Source organism: Sceloporus undulatus, chromosome 9, assembly GCF_019175285.1.
Source record: "Sceloporus undulatus isolate JIND9_A2432 ecotype Alabama chromosome 9, SceUnd_v1.1, whole genome shotgun sequence".
In the NCBI taxonomy this organism is placed as follows: Eukaryota; Metazoa; Chordata; class Lepidosauria; order Squamata; family Phrynosomatidae; genus Sceloporus; species Sceloporus undulatus.
In genome coordinates, this window is record NC_056530.1 from 32,905,677 (window position 1) to 32,920,609 (window position 14,933).

General features: G+C 43.2%; 2 protein-coding genes across 2 annotated transcripts in view; one reads left to right on the plus strand and one right to left on the minus strand.

The window, feature by feature from the left end:
- The window catches only part of POLR2G (RNA polymerase II subunit G), an 8,098-nt gene extending 424 nt beyond the window's left edge, over positions 1 to 7,674 (minus strand). Inside the window, exons 1-7 of the mRNA XM_042440639.1 lie at positions 7,571 to 7,674; positions 5,107 to 5,216; positions 4,186 to 4,345; positions 3,831 to 3,881; positions 2,890 to 2,955; positions 2,192 to 2,263; positions 1,818 to 1,851 (exon numbers count right to left, since the gene is read on the minus strand). Of these exons, the coding sequence (XP_042296573.1) occupies positions 1,818 to 1,851; positions 2,192 to 2,263; positions 2,890 to 2,955; positions 3,831 to 3,881; positions 4,186 to 4,345; positions 5,107 to 5,216; positions 7,571 to 7,642 (565 nt within the window). The 5' untranslated portion in view covers positions 7,643 to 7,674. The remainder of the gene's footprint in view (positions 1 to 1,817; positions 1,852 to 2,191; positions 2,264 to 2,889; positions 2,956 to 3,830; positions 3,882 to 4,185; positions 4,346 to 5,106; positions 5,217 to 7,570) is intronic.
- A 102-nt stretch (positions 7,675 to 7,776) lies between these two features.
- ZBTB3 (zinc finger and BTB domain containing 3) lies at positions 7,777 to 12,511 on the plus strand. The gene is given in 3 exon segments (XM_042440637.1): positions 7,777 to 7,806; positions 9,576 to 9,968; positions 9,970 to 12,511. Coding segments are annotated over 2 exon segments (1,392 nt in total). The 5' UTR covers positions 7,777 to 7,806; positions 9,576 to 9,626; the 3' UTR covers positions 11,020 to 12,511.
- The last annotated feature ends 2,422 nt before the right edge of the window (positions 12,512 to 14,933 follow it).

A 14,933-nucleotide genomic window follows, 5' to 3' on the forward strand; every position in this document is an offset into this window, starting at 1 on the left:
TACCAGCATTGAAATACAGGTTGTGTTTCCCTAATCTAGAATTCCAGTGTTCAAAATACTATTTAAAAAAAAAAGCAAAAAAGAAAATAAAAATAATGGGTAGCTGATAGTGAAACCTTTTGCTTTCTGATGGTTCAGGCTATGTATATAAGGTGCATATGAAACGTAAACAAATTTTGTGTTTAAACTTTGGTTCCATCTCTAAGGCATCTCATTATGTAGATACAAGGAGGGAATCAAAACAGTTAAAGAATTCCCGTACCTTGGAACAAAGAATGACCACAATGAAGACTATTGTCAAGAAATCAGAAGAAGACTAGGAATGGGAAGGGCAGCTATGAAAGAACTAGACAAGATCTTTAAGTGTAAAGATATACAATTGAATACTAAAGTTAGGAGTGTCCATGCCATTGTAGTTCCAGTTTCTATGCATGTTTATGAAAGCTGGACAGTGAAAAAAGCTGATTGGAAGAAAATAAACTAATTTGAAACGGTGGTGCTGGAGGGGAGTTCTGTGGATACAGTGGATGGCTAAAAAGACAAATAAATTAGTCCTAGATCAAATCAAGGAAGCAAAGATGAATAAATCAAAGAAGTGTAGATGAATAAACCTAGACTGTTGTACTTTGGAGTTATCATAAGAAGACAGGACTCCCTAGAAAAGTCAAGAATACTTGGCAAGGTAGAAGGCAGCAGGAATAGAGGAAGACCATATTCCAGATGGATGAACTTGATAGCCACAGCCCTCAATCTGCAAGACCTGATTCAGTCGCCATAAATCAAAGTCAGCTTGACAGCGGTAAACAGCAATGTGATGAAGTATACACTTTTCTATATCACCCTCTCCTTAACTTTAATAGATGCCCCCCTTCATTTCAAGTACAAGAAGGATGAACACAGTTCCCAATCACAAATTGCGTAAGATACCTGATTTTAAGGAACAGTCTAGTGTCCTCCTTATTTACCAAAGGAAAAAGACAAAAAGGTGCAAATGCTGTAACCATTTCTCATTAGCAAGTTGCTTCTTTCAGTCACAGTGACCAAAACTGCACACAATATTCCAAGCATAGAATATTAATACATTTGTAAAAAGACACTGTGACAGTGGCAGTTTTTATTTCCAGTACACTTTCTATTGATCTCTAAAATATATATTGCTCTCAATAATATCATCAATAAAAGATAAAGTGGAGGAAAAAACAAAGATAAAAATTCTACAACCTGATATGAAGAATATAGTTGTACCAAAGAGAGAGGCAAAATAGCAATGAAGAATGTAAATAAACAGAAGAAACAAGGATTAGATCAAAGTGGACAAACTCAGTTCTATATGGGATAAGGAAAGGAGAAGAGGGGAGAATTTAAATGTATGAAAATCAGAAGATAAGAAGAAATTGTGTGACATGAATGGAAATAATGGTTGTACTTTTGTGATTAAATATTTCTGTTCTTTTTAAAACAACAACAAAAACAACAACAAAAATATATCATTGTTCTGCTCAAGCTAGAAATTAGTTCATTATTATGTTTCCGATAGAGAACAGCCAGAATTTTCCTTTGGGAACCTTACAAAGGCAGGAAAAAAATAGCCTGACTTTTACTGATTCCATCAGGAGTTCAGAGAGTTAATCTGAATCTATATTGTCTTGTCCATGACTAAAACCATCCTTGAGTATTATATTTTAGGCACATCCCATGAAAAGTACATCCCATGACCTTTTCCTATCTTGTGTAACTTTTTTTAAAGTGCAGTTATGAAGCCAGAGGCAAAGTATAGACCCTTCTCTGTCTGCCATGTTAAGAAAAAATAAACTTACCAAGATAGTCATCCATGAGTGACCCAATGGCAAACTGAAATACAGGGAGAGGACAAATTAAAAGATGGCTATTACAGCAAGCTGTTTCATGTTAAATCATGGGATCCAACACTCAAACAACTACACCATGCTGGCTCTTCTTTTGCTTACCCCACTTTTTTCTCCTAACAGTTTGTAGCATTTCCTACCCACTGTGCATACTCAAATACTTATTGTTATAAAGAAGGAAAGGTGTTGCAGGAGCCAGAATTGTTCAACTCTCAGCTGGGCTGATACACACATGCTTCTTAGGACAGAAGAGTTAGCTGCACAATGTAGTGCTCCAGGCAGGTTTGGGAGTCTCTTCCTCCATCCCACTCCAAACTTCAACTCACTATATCATTCTTGTCCACGCGGGTCCCCACAATCTTCAGCCTGATCTCATCATCTTGCTGAATGACAATATCCTGTTTGGGGTTGGAGTAGAAACATGTAGCATTAAGTATGAGAGTTAACATTGTTCCCTTATTTTTGATGTCCAGGTTGTGAGTCATTTCCTTTCAAAATAGAGCAAACATTGTCTAGATGTTTTGGATAGCAATTCCCATGAATCTTACACTGGACATGCTAGAAGGGGTCTGTGAAGTAAAACATCTGGAGGGACAATGGTTCCTTACTACTACATAAAATGGAGGTATCACTGGGCTTGGGGGAACCCCAAAGTTTCATATGTATAAAAAAAACTATGGGCAAAAAGGCCAAAGGAGATGGGTGAGGAACAGTTCGACCACTATAGCTCAGGTAAAAACAGGGTGTGCTCAGTGGACACATAATGCTAACCAACTGTTGAAAAAAATAGTGTTGAGGAAAAGTAAAATGTAGTTACATGTGGAAACAATAAGCAAAAAGCTCTTGAAGCTTGAACATTTGGTTGTTGTTTCCACCTATTACCTGCTAGTCCAGACAAAAGGGGTAGTGAAGTACAGCCTCCTAGATGTTGTGTTAGAATCCAGTAGAATCTATCATGACTTTGTACTGTAATTATATTTCTATGTTGGCACTTTTGCATACAGAATCAGGAACACACACTCACTTCATCAACGGTCTTGTAGCAGGGTGGATTAGAGTTGGGGTCAAATTCCATCTCAGAAGGAATAGACTGTAAATGCAAACAGGAGACATCATGAGTGACTGTAAAGAAGTAGGAGGGTTCAGTTTCATGACAGAGCAGATACTTTGCATACCAGTGCCCCCAAATTCAATCCTCACCTAAAAATGGTCCTTGTAACAAAGTCCAAAAAGGCACTGCCAACCATGACAAAATGATTTCCTCCCTCACTAATGATTGACTGGCCTTAAAATATGTCCTGCTCATGTTCTAGGGATGGGAGAAAATTATTTTATTTGAGGACAGCTCTTCAAGAAGAACATAAGATATTGCCTCAAATTATATTGCAGCCTTCACCAACCTGATGCCCTTTTGATGTGGTTGGTCCAAGCCATATGGCATGCTGGTTGGGGCTGGTAAGAGCTATTTAAAGTATCTGGAGGATGCTGCACTGGTAAAGGTGATTATAACGAGGCAAGGCATTAGTCTAGGGTTCTCAAGATGTGAACTTGGTAATTGTGGTTCCCGGAAGCATGTGACCAGGTTTGGGATTAGAAGGCAGCTATCTGTCCTTTTGGCTGCTCTCGGACTATTTTAAAATAAAATATAAGAAAAGTAATCAGGGCAGCAGGGAAAACCATTTTAGTTTTCCACAATGCCTCAGGGCAACACAAAAACACATGGTCCAGAGACTGTAGCAGGATCAGTGTGGGAGATTTAGAAAGGACCTTCCACCCACCTGCTGCTAAAAAAAGGCCTACTGTTGCCATCAGATAACCCCACCGTGTCCCATTAATACAGGAGGCTCTATGGCTGACAGCCCTCTCAAATTTGGGAGTCAGTTCTGTGCATGACAGTATTCTCCTCCTCCTGTCATCCTTTCCATGGAAGCTTGCTGTGTGCCATATTATTGTCCCAGTACTTACATGCCGTGAAATGAAGCAAGACATGGGTCCAATTTCCGTGAAGAGTCCAACCTAGTCAGAGATGGTGAAACAACAAAGATAACTAACAAATGAGACTATTTCTTGCAAAATCTTTCAGCACTCAGATCCCAATTCCATTTTCCAAAAGCATCTTGTATTCAATCATCCAGATTTGCAGAAATGAATAATTCCCTGATACCTAAAAGAGTAGCAAATCTGAAATAAGCCATCCCACAAGCAATGCCTCCACTTCAAAAAATAGCCTAAATGGAAAAAACAGGTGCAAGACAGGACAAAACAGATTAGACCCAACACTGAGAATCCCCTCCACAACCTCCTGTTACCTCTCCCTTACCTTGTTCACTTGAGTCACAACAGCATCGACAACTTCACCCTTGAATGGCCTGAATACAATGGCCTTGTATTTGACTGGGTAAAGGACGAAGCCACGCCCGGGCTGGATCACACCCGCACCAATGTTGTCAATAGTGGTCACAGCAATGACAAAGCCATATCTGGAAGACAGCATTTCAAGAGTATATGTCAAATATACATTGGCAAGCATTCTTTGAAATTATTGGAGAGTGGGGATGCTTAACGTCAGGCCTATCCAAGCTGATGCCATCCAGATGTACTCAACTACAACTACCATCATCCCAACCAGCATAGCTAGTGGTAAAGGATTATGGGAGTCCCAGTTAACAACAGCTGGAATACCACATTTTGTCAGCCCTGCATCTTCAGAGAAGATTGGGGGTACCAAATCTGAATGCAAACTATGAAGCTTACTAGTGCCCTTCCCCCCCCAGATCTTCTCCTTCAGGTGATTTATCATAAACATTTGAATACCACTGAAAATCCTTCCTCATATTAACATTTTAAAAGTGTTTTGTTGGCAGAAATATCTCTTACCTACCCTTCAACCTTCTCTTCTCTTATAACTCTCCTTACTTACATAAACTCTCTTTGTTAAGATGAACCAATTTTCTAGTCTTAAAGGGAAGGATGGCAAAAGGTTGGATAGAGGTTGCCCTCTATTCAAGAATACTTCTTAAAATACAACTTTGGTTCCTTTGAAGTATCTTGAGAATTGTACAATTTATCGTGTTTTTTAAAGCCTTCCAATACGAAGGCCCAACTGGAGGCCTTGATAAGGTAACACACTCACTCATGAGATTGTTCTCTTATCTGGAATGAACTTCAATTTATAGGCCTTTCTGCAATCTATGCAGCCAGTTTCTGTGGAGAAAAATGCCCAGTTCCCACTGTTACTTACTTGCCTGTGCAGGTTCCCTCCACTTCAGTGAACAGCTTCTGCTTTACTGTGTTGAGGAGGTTGGGTCCAAAGTAACGCGGATGCAGCAAGATTTCGTGTTCCAAAGAGATCTGGAGGGGGAGAATATGGAGGCCAGTCTCTCACTGAACTAGCAGTTCATGCCAACCTTTACCTAGTACAGTAGTTCACAGTGGTGTTTAGATCCTTGGAAGTGCTACCCACATTCTCTTGGAGACTCACAAGCAGGACACAAAAGAGACCACTCATCCCCCGATGTCTGCCTACAGCAAGACGTTTATTATTATAGCATAAGCTTTTATCTAAATTGTTAAAGAGTTACCATACCTTGGACCAAACATTGATTGGAAAAGACTGCAGTCAAGAAATTAGAAAAAGACTAAGGTCCCATATAGACTGGCCAAAATAAATCTGCTTCGGGTCACTTTGCAGGTATGCTGTTTAAATGATGCAGGTGTCCTAAGAGTCTGGAAGCTGTGCCAAAGCTGAGCTGTAGACCTTATGACTGGAGCATGGCTTTGGTGTGGCTTCCAGACTCTTAGGACGCATGCATCATTTAAACAGCATGCCTCCAAAGTGACCTGAAGCAGATTTATTTTGGCCAGTCTGTATGGGCCCTAAGAATGGGAAGGGCAGCCAACTAGACAAAATCCTTAACATATACAACTGAGCACTAAAGTTTGGACTGTACAATCCACAGTATTCCCCATCCCCATGTATGGATGTGAGAACTGGACAGTGAAGAAGGCAGATGAGGGGGAAATCAATGCATCTGAGATGAGGTGCTGGAGAAGAGTGCTGAGGATACCATGGATGGCCAAAAAGACAAACAAATGGATCGTTGAAGAGATCAAGTCTGAACTTTCCCTGGAAGCCAAGAGGACTAAGCTGAGTCTGTCATACTTCAGATGCATCATGAGAAGGCATGACTCACTGGAAAAAAGAATAATGCTAGGAAAGGTGGAGGGAAGCAGAAAGAGAAGAAGGCCACATGCTAAATGGATGGACTTCATTAGGGAGCTCACAAGTGTGAAGTTACAAAACCCAAGCAGAGTAGTGGCGCATAGGGAAACATGGAGACATCTCATCTCCAAAACACATTGGTCTGAAACCGCTTTAACTTCCCTGGCTCAGTGCTAGGGAATTCTGGGAATTGTAGTTTATTGTGGCAACAGAGCTCTCTGACAAAGAAGTCTCAATGTCTCAACAAAACTACAGTTCCCAGAATTCCCGAGCATTAAGCCAGGGCCGTTAAAGTGGTCTCAAACTGGATTATTTCTGCAGTGTGTTTTGGACCTGAGTCACAGGGTCGCTGTGAGTTGAGCTCGACTCAAAGGCAGCTAACAACAATAAATAAGTAAGTAAATAGTAATATAATACAGTAGCAAGAAATGTCAGCTTCTCCCCTTCTTTGACAGAAGCCTAAATATCCTGCCACAATATTGAAATATTTGTTTCTTCCTCATACTAACAAATGTAGAATTGGCTGTATTCTCTACCAGTGAGTCCCAAACTTTACTCTCCAGGTGTTTTGGACTTCAACTCCCAGAAGCCCCCACCAACTTGGCCAACAGTCAGGAATTCTGGGAGCTGAAGTACAAAACATCTGAGGGACCTCAAAAGAGCGGTCCTTGAACAAAAGAACTAGAAAGGTAGATTGGAAAGAGAAACAGCAGAGTTTGGATTAATCTATAAATTACAGTCCCTCAGCCATGGACTGAACAAGGAAAATGGCTTCCTGGCTCACTAGACACGTTTCAACACTATCTGACCTCATCCTCAGGGGCCATCCTATATGCATCTATTCTCCCCAACTACAGATCCTGCCGCTTCATCTCCAAACGCAATGGCTAGTTCCCAAGGCCTTTGTTCACTAAGTACCATTGTTAAAACTGGACTTGCTACTTCATCTCCACACGCAAAGGATGTTGAATCTGAATTGACGTTCCCACATACAAAGGCATATATAGGTCTGTCCCTTTGCTTTCCACTCCACCAAATGCATCTGAGAATGTAGACTGAAGTCTACTTCAACTCATGCTGCCAACTTCTTTCTTTCACTTAATAACAACAACACAGTAATACAATTTAAAGCTATAGAGATCTTGTGGCACCTTTGAGACTAAATGCATCTGAGGAAGTAGACTGAAGTCTACGAAAGCTGCAGTTAATAATAATAATAATAATAATAATAATAATAATAATAATAACAACAACAATAGAATTTAAAGATACAGAGCTCTTGTAGCAGCTTTGAGACTAAACGCATTTGAGGAAAGCCTATGAAAGCCCCTGCTGCCAACTTCTCTTTCAGAGAGGCTCCAAGGTCTCTCTACAGAGTGATTCCACAGACTAACATTTAACTATATCTGTGAAGCCAGGAATTCTGGGAGCTGGAGTCCAAAACACTGTTCTCTGACGGAAACCCAAAGGCGCCATCACTCACATGATAAAACATCTTCTCTGGTGGACCGGAAGTCGTTTCCTTCGGGTCCGCCACAAGCGCTGGCTTCTTCATTGGCTGGAGGCGGAGTCAGGATTGGCGGGATGCTAGAGATGGGCGGGGAAAGGAGACCAATGGAGGCCCGTTTTGAGCGAAGCCCCGCCCTTGCCGAGAATGACGGGAAGGAGCAGCCAATCAGGGGAGAGGGGCGGGTCGATGGCGGCGGCCTGTGCTTTGTGGTGGGTAAGTGAGGGACAGACCCCTGCTTCGCGCAGCGGGGCTCTGAGGGACGTCTGCGGGGGACATAAGGGCCGAATAGCACTCCCGCAAAGCCCCCTTCCAAGTGGGGAGGGAACCGGCGCCATTTTGTGGCTGGTGTTGGTTGAGGGAGACTGAGGGGAATTGAATGATAAATGTCATTTATTTATTGATTTCATTTTTATGCCGCCTTTCTCCCAGAAAGGGACCCCAGTCGACTCACAAGATAAATAAAACAAACCTTGACAGAAAGACTATCAGACAATGTTCGTAATCGTACAGCGCCTATTAGCCAGGAGCTCCCCAAACTGTGCCCTTTAACAGATTTTGGACTCCAGCTCCCAGAAGCCTCAGCCATGTAGGCCAATAGTGAGGCATTCTGGGAGCAGAAGTCCAAATGCCCTTAAAGAGAACAGACTGGGGAGCACTTTAAGAAGACCTTGGACTTCAGCTCCCAGAAGCCCTCAGCGATAATGGTCAATGGTTTGGGATTCTGGGAGTTGAAGCCCAAAATCCCTTTAAAGAGCAGAGTTTGGGGACCACTGGTCTAGATCAAGAGAAGTAATAGGGCCACTCTGTTCTGCTTTGGCCAGGCCTCACCTGGAATAACACTGTGTCAAGTTCTGGGTACCACAGTTCAAGGAGGATGTGGACAAGCTGGAGTATGTCCAGAGGAGAGAACAGAATGGTAGTATTGCTTCCCTCCATTAATGCAAGTATAGTGTCTAGATCGAGGGAAGTCATGGTGCCACTCTGTTCTCTTTGGTCAGGCCTCATCTGTGTCCAGTTCTGGGCATCCCAATTCAAGGAGGCTATGGACAAGCTGGAGTATGTCCAGAGCAGAGTTGTAGTATTGCTTCCCTCCATTTAGACACTACCAATGGAAGTAGAATGTCTAGTTGACCAAGGGAAGTCATAGTGCCACTCTATTCTGCTTTGGTCAGGCCTCACCTGGAATCCTATGTCCAATTGTGGGCACCACAGTTCAGAAAGGATGTGGGCAGGAGAAACTGGAACCTGTCCAGAGCAGAGAATAGATTGTAGTATTGTTTTCCTCCAATATTCTCAACAGACACACAGGTTAGGGTCAAATGGCAGCTGAGTGGGGTGCAGGGCAGGATGACCAGATGTCTTCACTGCAAAGGAAGCATAAGGCACCGCAAAATGTTAGACATTCAAGAAAAGTGTAGGGCATTACAAAATGAAAGCTAAACACACATAAATATAAATGCATGCTTTTTAGTCATGCCCAAAATGGAGGACATTGTGCAATTCCTCTTGGACAGAAGGCTGGAATGTAAGACATGTCCTGGAAAGGGAGGACATCTGGTCATCCTGGGCGCAGTGTAGGGGCCTCATGGCTTAGGGGAGATTCAAAAGGATGCTGGGGAAAAGAATCCACTGGCATCAGGCAGTTGGTTGACTAGCTGTAAGAAGGTTGTTGTTCCTCCAAAATAATGGGTAAACAGATTCCTAGGAGTGTACACCAATCAGCAAGAACCTGTTTTTCTTCCTCCAGAGGCCAAAAGGAAGGAATTTTAACAGTCCTGGGCAGGGAGGTGGCAGATAACAGCCTAAGATTTCAGACAGTATCTCTTGGTAATGATAGACAGCATTGGGCTAAATGACTTAGTGCTGTGACAAGTATCAAGCAACTTTTCATGCTCATTTGGTTCCTGCAAGTGGTATGTTAAAGTTACCAAGTGTCCTCTCTTGCTGTTCTTTTTTTCTCTGCACTGCGACCCTAAAGGAGGCTGGACTATGCCATTGATTTTTCCACTCTCTTGAAAGAGGCCTCAGCATGGAGTTCCCTGACCACAGCAAAAACTTGCTGCAGAGCCTGTGGGAGCAGCAACGTGAAGGCTTCCTTTGCGACTGCACAGTGCTTGTGGGCAGCTCTCAGTTCCAGGCCCACCGGGCAGTGCTGGCCTCCTGCAGTGCCTTCTTCCATATGTTTTACAAGGAGCGGCTAGACAAGCGAGACTTGGTCTCAATTAACAATGAGATTGTCACGGCACCAGCATTTGGACTGTTGCTGGAATTCATGTACAAAGGCACCCTTGCCCTCAACGATATGCCAGTGGAGGACATATTAGCAGCTGCCAGTTACTTGCATATGAATGACATTGTTAAGGTATGTAAGAAAAAAACTACAGGCCCGAGCTTTGGCAGAAGCAGACAGTACAAAGAAGGAAGAAGAGGCCCCAGGCAATTCAGAACGTCTGCCCAGCACCACCAAGCTCCAGCTTCAGATGCCTGAGCCCCAGCCCTTGCCACTTCCACCCCCTCATCTGTATGAAACAGAAAATAGCGAAAAAGAGGAGTGGAAAGGAGGAGAGAAAAGTGTTTCTGAGGAAGCAATGGCCTCCACTTTGGATGTGGCTGATACTACACAGCCAGGCATGGAAATTCCTCTGCCAGCAAGACCTCTGATGACACACCCATTATCCGTGATTGACATTTCTTTCTCTAGTCCCAGTAGTTCCACTGAAACTATATCGCATAGTTGCTTACCTCCAGCATGTGTAGCTGAGGGATCTTCTAGCACAGACCATGCTCCAGAAAGGTATGCAGAACAGCGGGCAAGCAGCTTCAGCACAGGGTACCAGAAGGAACCAAACAGGCCCTCCATCAAGGTCAAGGTGGAAGCCATCGTGATTTCTGATGAGGAGCCAGAGGTGACAGAGCAACTCGAGGAGCAGAGCACAATGTTGAGGCTGGAAAGTATCTTCCAGAGGCCTTCTGGAGAGGCAGGTCTAGCTGGAAGGTGTGGACGTCATCCTGATAACTTTGAGGAGCCTGGTGGGATGGAAGAGGTGTCTTCAGAAAGTGGCTTCCTACCTCAAGAGCATGCCCCTTATCACATTATTCCCATGCCTGGTGGGCAGAACTTCTCAAACATGGTGACGCCACCCCTACATGAACAAATGTACTTGCAAGATTTTGAGTCCCACTCTAACTTTGCCATCTTTATGGAAGATGTACCCACTTGCAAGACATGCGGGAAGACCTTTTCATGTTCCTACACGCTACGGCGCCATGCCACTGTCCACACACGGGAACGCCCTTACGAATGCCGTTATTGTATGCGGAGTTACACGCAGTCTGGAGACCTTTACCGGCACATCCGCAAAGCCCACAACGAGGACCTGACAGCCAAACGTTGCAAACAGGATGTGGAGAACCCTTCATAGGGGGCTTGGACCTGGATTCAAGGTTGATCATCCAAACAGTTCCCAGCACAAAATAATATTCTTTCTGTTAACTGCCTTGCTCAAAGCCAACAGTTGGGCTGCAGTCTACTTGGTCCAGTCTTCCCAATCCAGTTTATACATTTTGCTCCATCTTTGCCACAGGAATATGATACTGTTTTTTTCTTCTAGAGGGTAGTTCTGGGCAACGCAGATTGACATTCAAGCCATTCTTTTTACACTTGGGAAGAAGCCACATAATGTAAAAGTAACCAGGGAATGTTTTTATTCCCCCTGTATTTATTTATGTAATACAGTGGGCCCTTGATATCAGTTGGGGCTTGGTTCCAAGACCCCACATGGATACCAAAATCCATGGATATGGAGGGCCGACTGTATGCAATGGTTATTTTAGCTCCCACAGGGAACTACTACTGGTTGACTGACAGGTGTTCTGAATCAGGAAAGGTCTTTATCACTTATATTTTAACTGAAGGGGTATGGAAAGACAAGATTTTAGGCACTGTTGCCAAGGGGCAACAGTGTATGTAAGGAGGATTGTGTTGAAGGCTTTTGTTCTTACACATGCAAAGTGAGCAATGGATGCCTCTTTAAAACAGCCCCTTTCACACAGCTTGATGTGTGGCATTATGGCACTATCCAAAAGGCGCCACAAACAGAGCACTCCATGTTCCAAATTACATTTATTTCACATAAAAAAGGAATGTATGCTTTGCCCAAGCTGCACCACCCCCTTCTTCGATTTTATGTGTAACTTCAGTGGGATTTAATCCCTTATTCACACCTTGATTCCCTTTGTATCCACTTTCTCCTGTTTCTCAAGCCTATACAGCAATGACTGCCAGATGCCCCCCACCTGTGGGACTTGCAGACCTTCCCTTCTGAAGTGTATTTTTCCGATGTGTTTGTTCTGTAAGCAGCTATAAAGTGATCTCACTGCCAAGGATACACATTTGAAAGTAAAACTGGTGCCCTGAGCACTCCTGTATTAGCTGTTTCTTTGTGGCGTACATGTCCTCTTGTCCCCCTCATAATTCTGATTGTCCTTTAAATTGGAATGGGTTTGATATGGCTGCCTTCTTTCTCCTCAAGAAAGAAACCTGGCATATTTAGGCTTATTGGGGTGGTGATCTGCAACAGAAATTAGTGCTGATGTTCCTTTATGCTGCAACGGGGATGAGAGTTGGGCAGCCTTTCATACACTGCTGAAGTGCAGCTCCCAGCATTCTTTATCGTGGGCTACGTTGGCTTGTTCTGTTGGGATGGGATGTGCAGTCCAATTACAGATGGAGTACTACATATTTCCTACTATGCAAGAATCAAAGGGGAGTGGGGCAAAGGGCCTGAAGAGTCCTGCCATATACGTTCACATACAATGCAATGGTAGGAGAGGCCTCTCCTTTCTTCTGTTCAAAGATATAGCCATGTTACTCTGTAGAATGAGTATGCAGAGAGATCTTGTAGCACCTTTGAGACTAACTGAAAGTAAAAAGTTGGCAGCATGGGCTTTCATAGACCTCAGTCTACGTCCTCAGACTCCACTATATGCATCTGAGGAAGTAGACTGAAATCTAGGAAAGCTCATGCTGCCAACTTCTTTCTTTTGGTTAGTCCCAAAGATGCTATGAGATCTCTCTACATACTTTCTTCTATTGTATGACAAGTCTGTTAGAAGCTGGGAACACAAGTCATCTTAAAAGCTGCCTTGTAGATATCAGTTCTATTTGTGAATCCTTGCAATCCCAAACAAACATTATGATTTTTTAAAATAAAGGATCAAGACCTCATCTGATGTTCTAGCAGCCAATGTTCTATGAAGCTGATGTTAAGATTTAACTCCTAAACTTCATTTGGAACAGAGCAAAGGCTTCAATCACATTTTAATGTGGCAGTAATGCTGTTTTGGAAGCAAGACCTCTTCCCCTTCTTAGTGCAAAGGTAGAATATGGAATGTCAAGTCCCTGTGTAAAGTCCCTTTATTTCTTTATTCCACACTGCTTATGTAGGCTGGAGTTTGGAAATGAGAGTGGGCAAGTTGACATAAAATCTTCCTGGAACATTTAAAGAAATGATCTGGGGCAATCTTTGTTTATGGACTGTGGAGCGGCAATGGTGATAGATGCTATCACTCAACTGTATTGCTGCTGAAATGCTACTGTGATGTATCTGGACACAGCAGAAATGGAAGTCTTAGGCAAGATAAGGAACATGAAAAGGTGTGCTTTAGATAACAATACTTTTAAGGATTTAGAGGATTTGGGTCAGGGCAAGAGGCTAGCTCTTATTAAGATGTAGGCATCCCATCCCAGGACTTTGCCCAAATAGAAATAACCTGAAATCGGTTGTTTATATCATAAAGCCTGCCTCCTCCCTTTAGAGGGGAAAAAACAGTTCTTCAGCTTGCCCATAACAAAGGTAGGTATATTGAAATAGATGTTTTCAAAACATCACAACCTGTTTGAAAGAGAGGCAGATGTCCAGGATGTAGGATGGCAGATGTCCAGGATGGCAATCGCAACCCTCGCCCAAAAAAGACCAATTTGCCAAGTACTGTCAGCCAAACCTCTCTACAGAGTAATGCCATATAGAGGAGCCACCTTCATGACGTAAACAGCTGACTTCAGGTTATTTCTAAGGGATCTAGGAGTCCAAGTGGACCACAAGTTGAACATGAGTCAACAGTGTGATGCAGCAGCCAAAAAAGCCAACGCAATTCTAGGATGCATCAATAGAAGTACAGTGTCTAGACAGGTAAATAATATACCAATCTATTTTGTTTTGGTTGCCTTCACTTGGAATACTGTGTCCAGTTCTGGGTACCGCAATCCAAAAAGGATATTGAGAAACTAGCATGTCCAAAGGAAGGAGACAAAATGGTGAAGGGTCTGGAAATCATGCCCTATGAGGAAAGGCTCAGGGAGTTGGGGATGTTTAGCCTGGAGAAGAGAAGGTTAAGAGGTGATAGGATAGCCTTGTTTAAATACTTGAAGGGATGTCATATTGAGGAGGGAGCAAGCTTGTTTTCTGTTGCTCCAGAGAATAGGACTTGGAGCAATGGATTCAAACTACAGGAAAAGAGTTTCCACCTCAACATTAGGAAGAACTTCCTGACAGTGGGATGTGCTGCCTTGCTGAGTGATGGAGTCTCCTGCATGAGAGGTTTTTAAATAGGGGCTGCATGTCGGCCATGCTTTGCTTGTGACTTCCTGCATGGCAGAATGGGGTTGGACTGGATGGCCCTTGGGGCCTCTTCCAACTCTGATTCTCTGAGCATAATACAATGATCATAATTCAGCCAGCGTGCCGGACACGCAAACTAGGATGTGATTGCCATTTACCAGGAAGTAAAAAGCCTAGTGGCCTAATGATAATTCTTTTGCTGATGAGAAACCATCCTACCTCTCACCCCACCCCAACATGGTTTCCATGAGCCTAAGTACAGTCGGCCCTTCTTATACACAGATTTCTTATCCACAGATTCAAGCATCCATGGTTTGAAAATGTTCCAAAAAAGTATAAATTTCAAATATCAAACCTTGATTTTCCATTTTTTATAAGGGACACCATTTTGCTCTGTCATTACATCTAATGGGACTTGAGCATCCACAGATTTTGTTATCCACGGGGGATCTTGGAACCAAAACCCAGCGGATAACAAGGGCCCACTGTAGTACACGATTCGTGTTGTCCTTTTTGTGTGGGGAAATGTAATAATTTGACTTCCCCATCACAACCACAAAGCAGATCAACACAAATTGTGCTCAAACTAAGCCGAAAGGGGAGGCCTGGAGACGCAGTGGTTAAATGCTGGTCCTGCAGCCACAAGGTTGCGAGTTCGATCCCAGGGCCCCAAGGTTGGCTCCCATCCTTTCGTAGGTTGGTAAAATGAGTCCCCA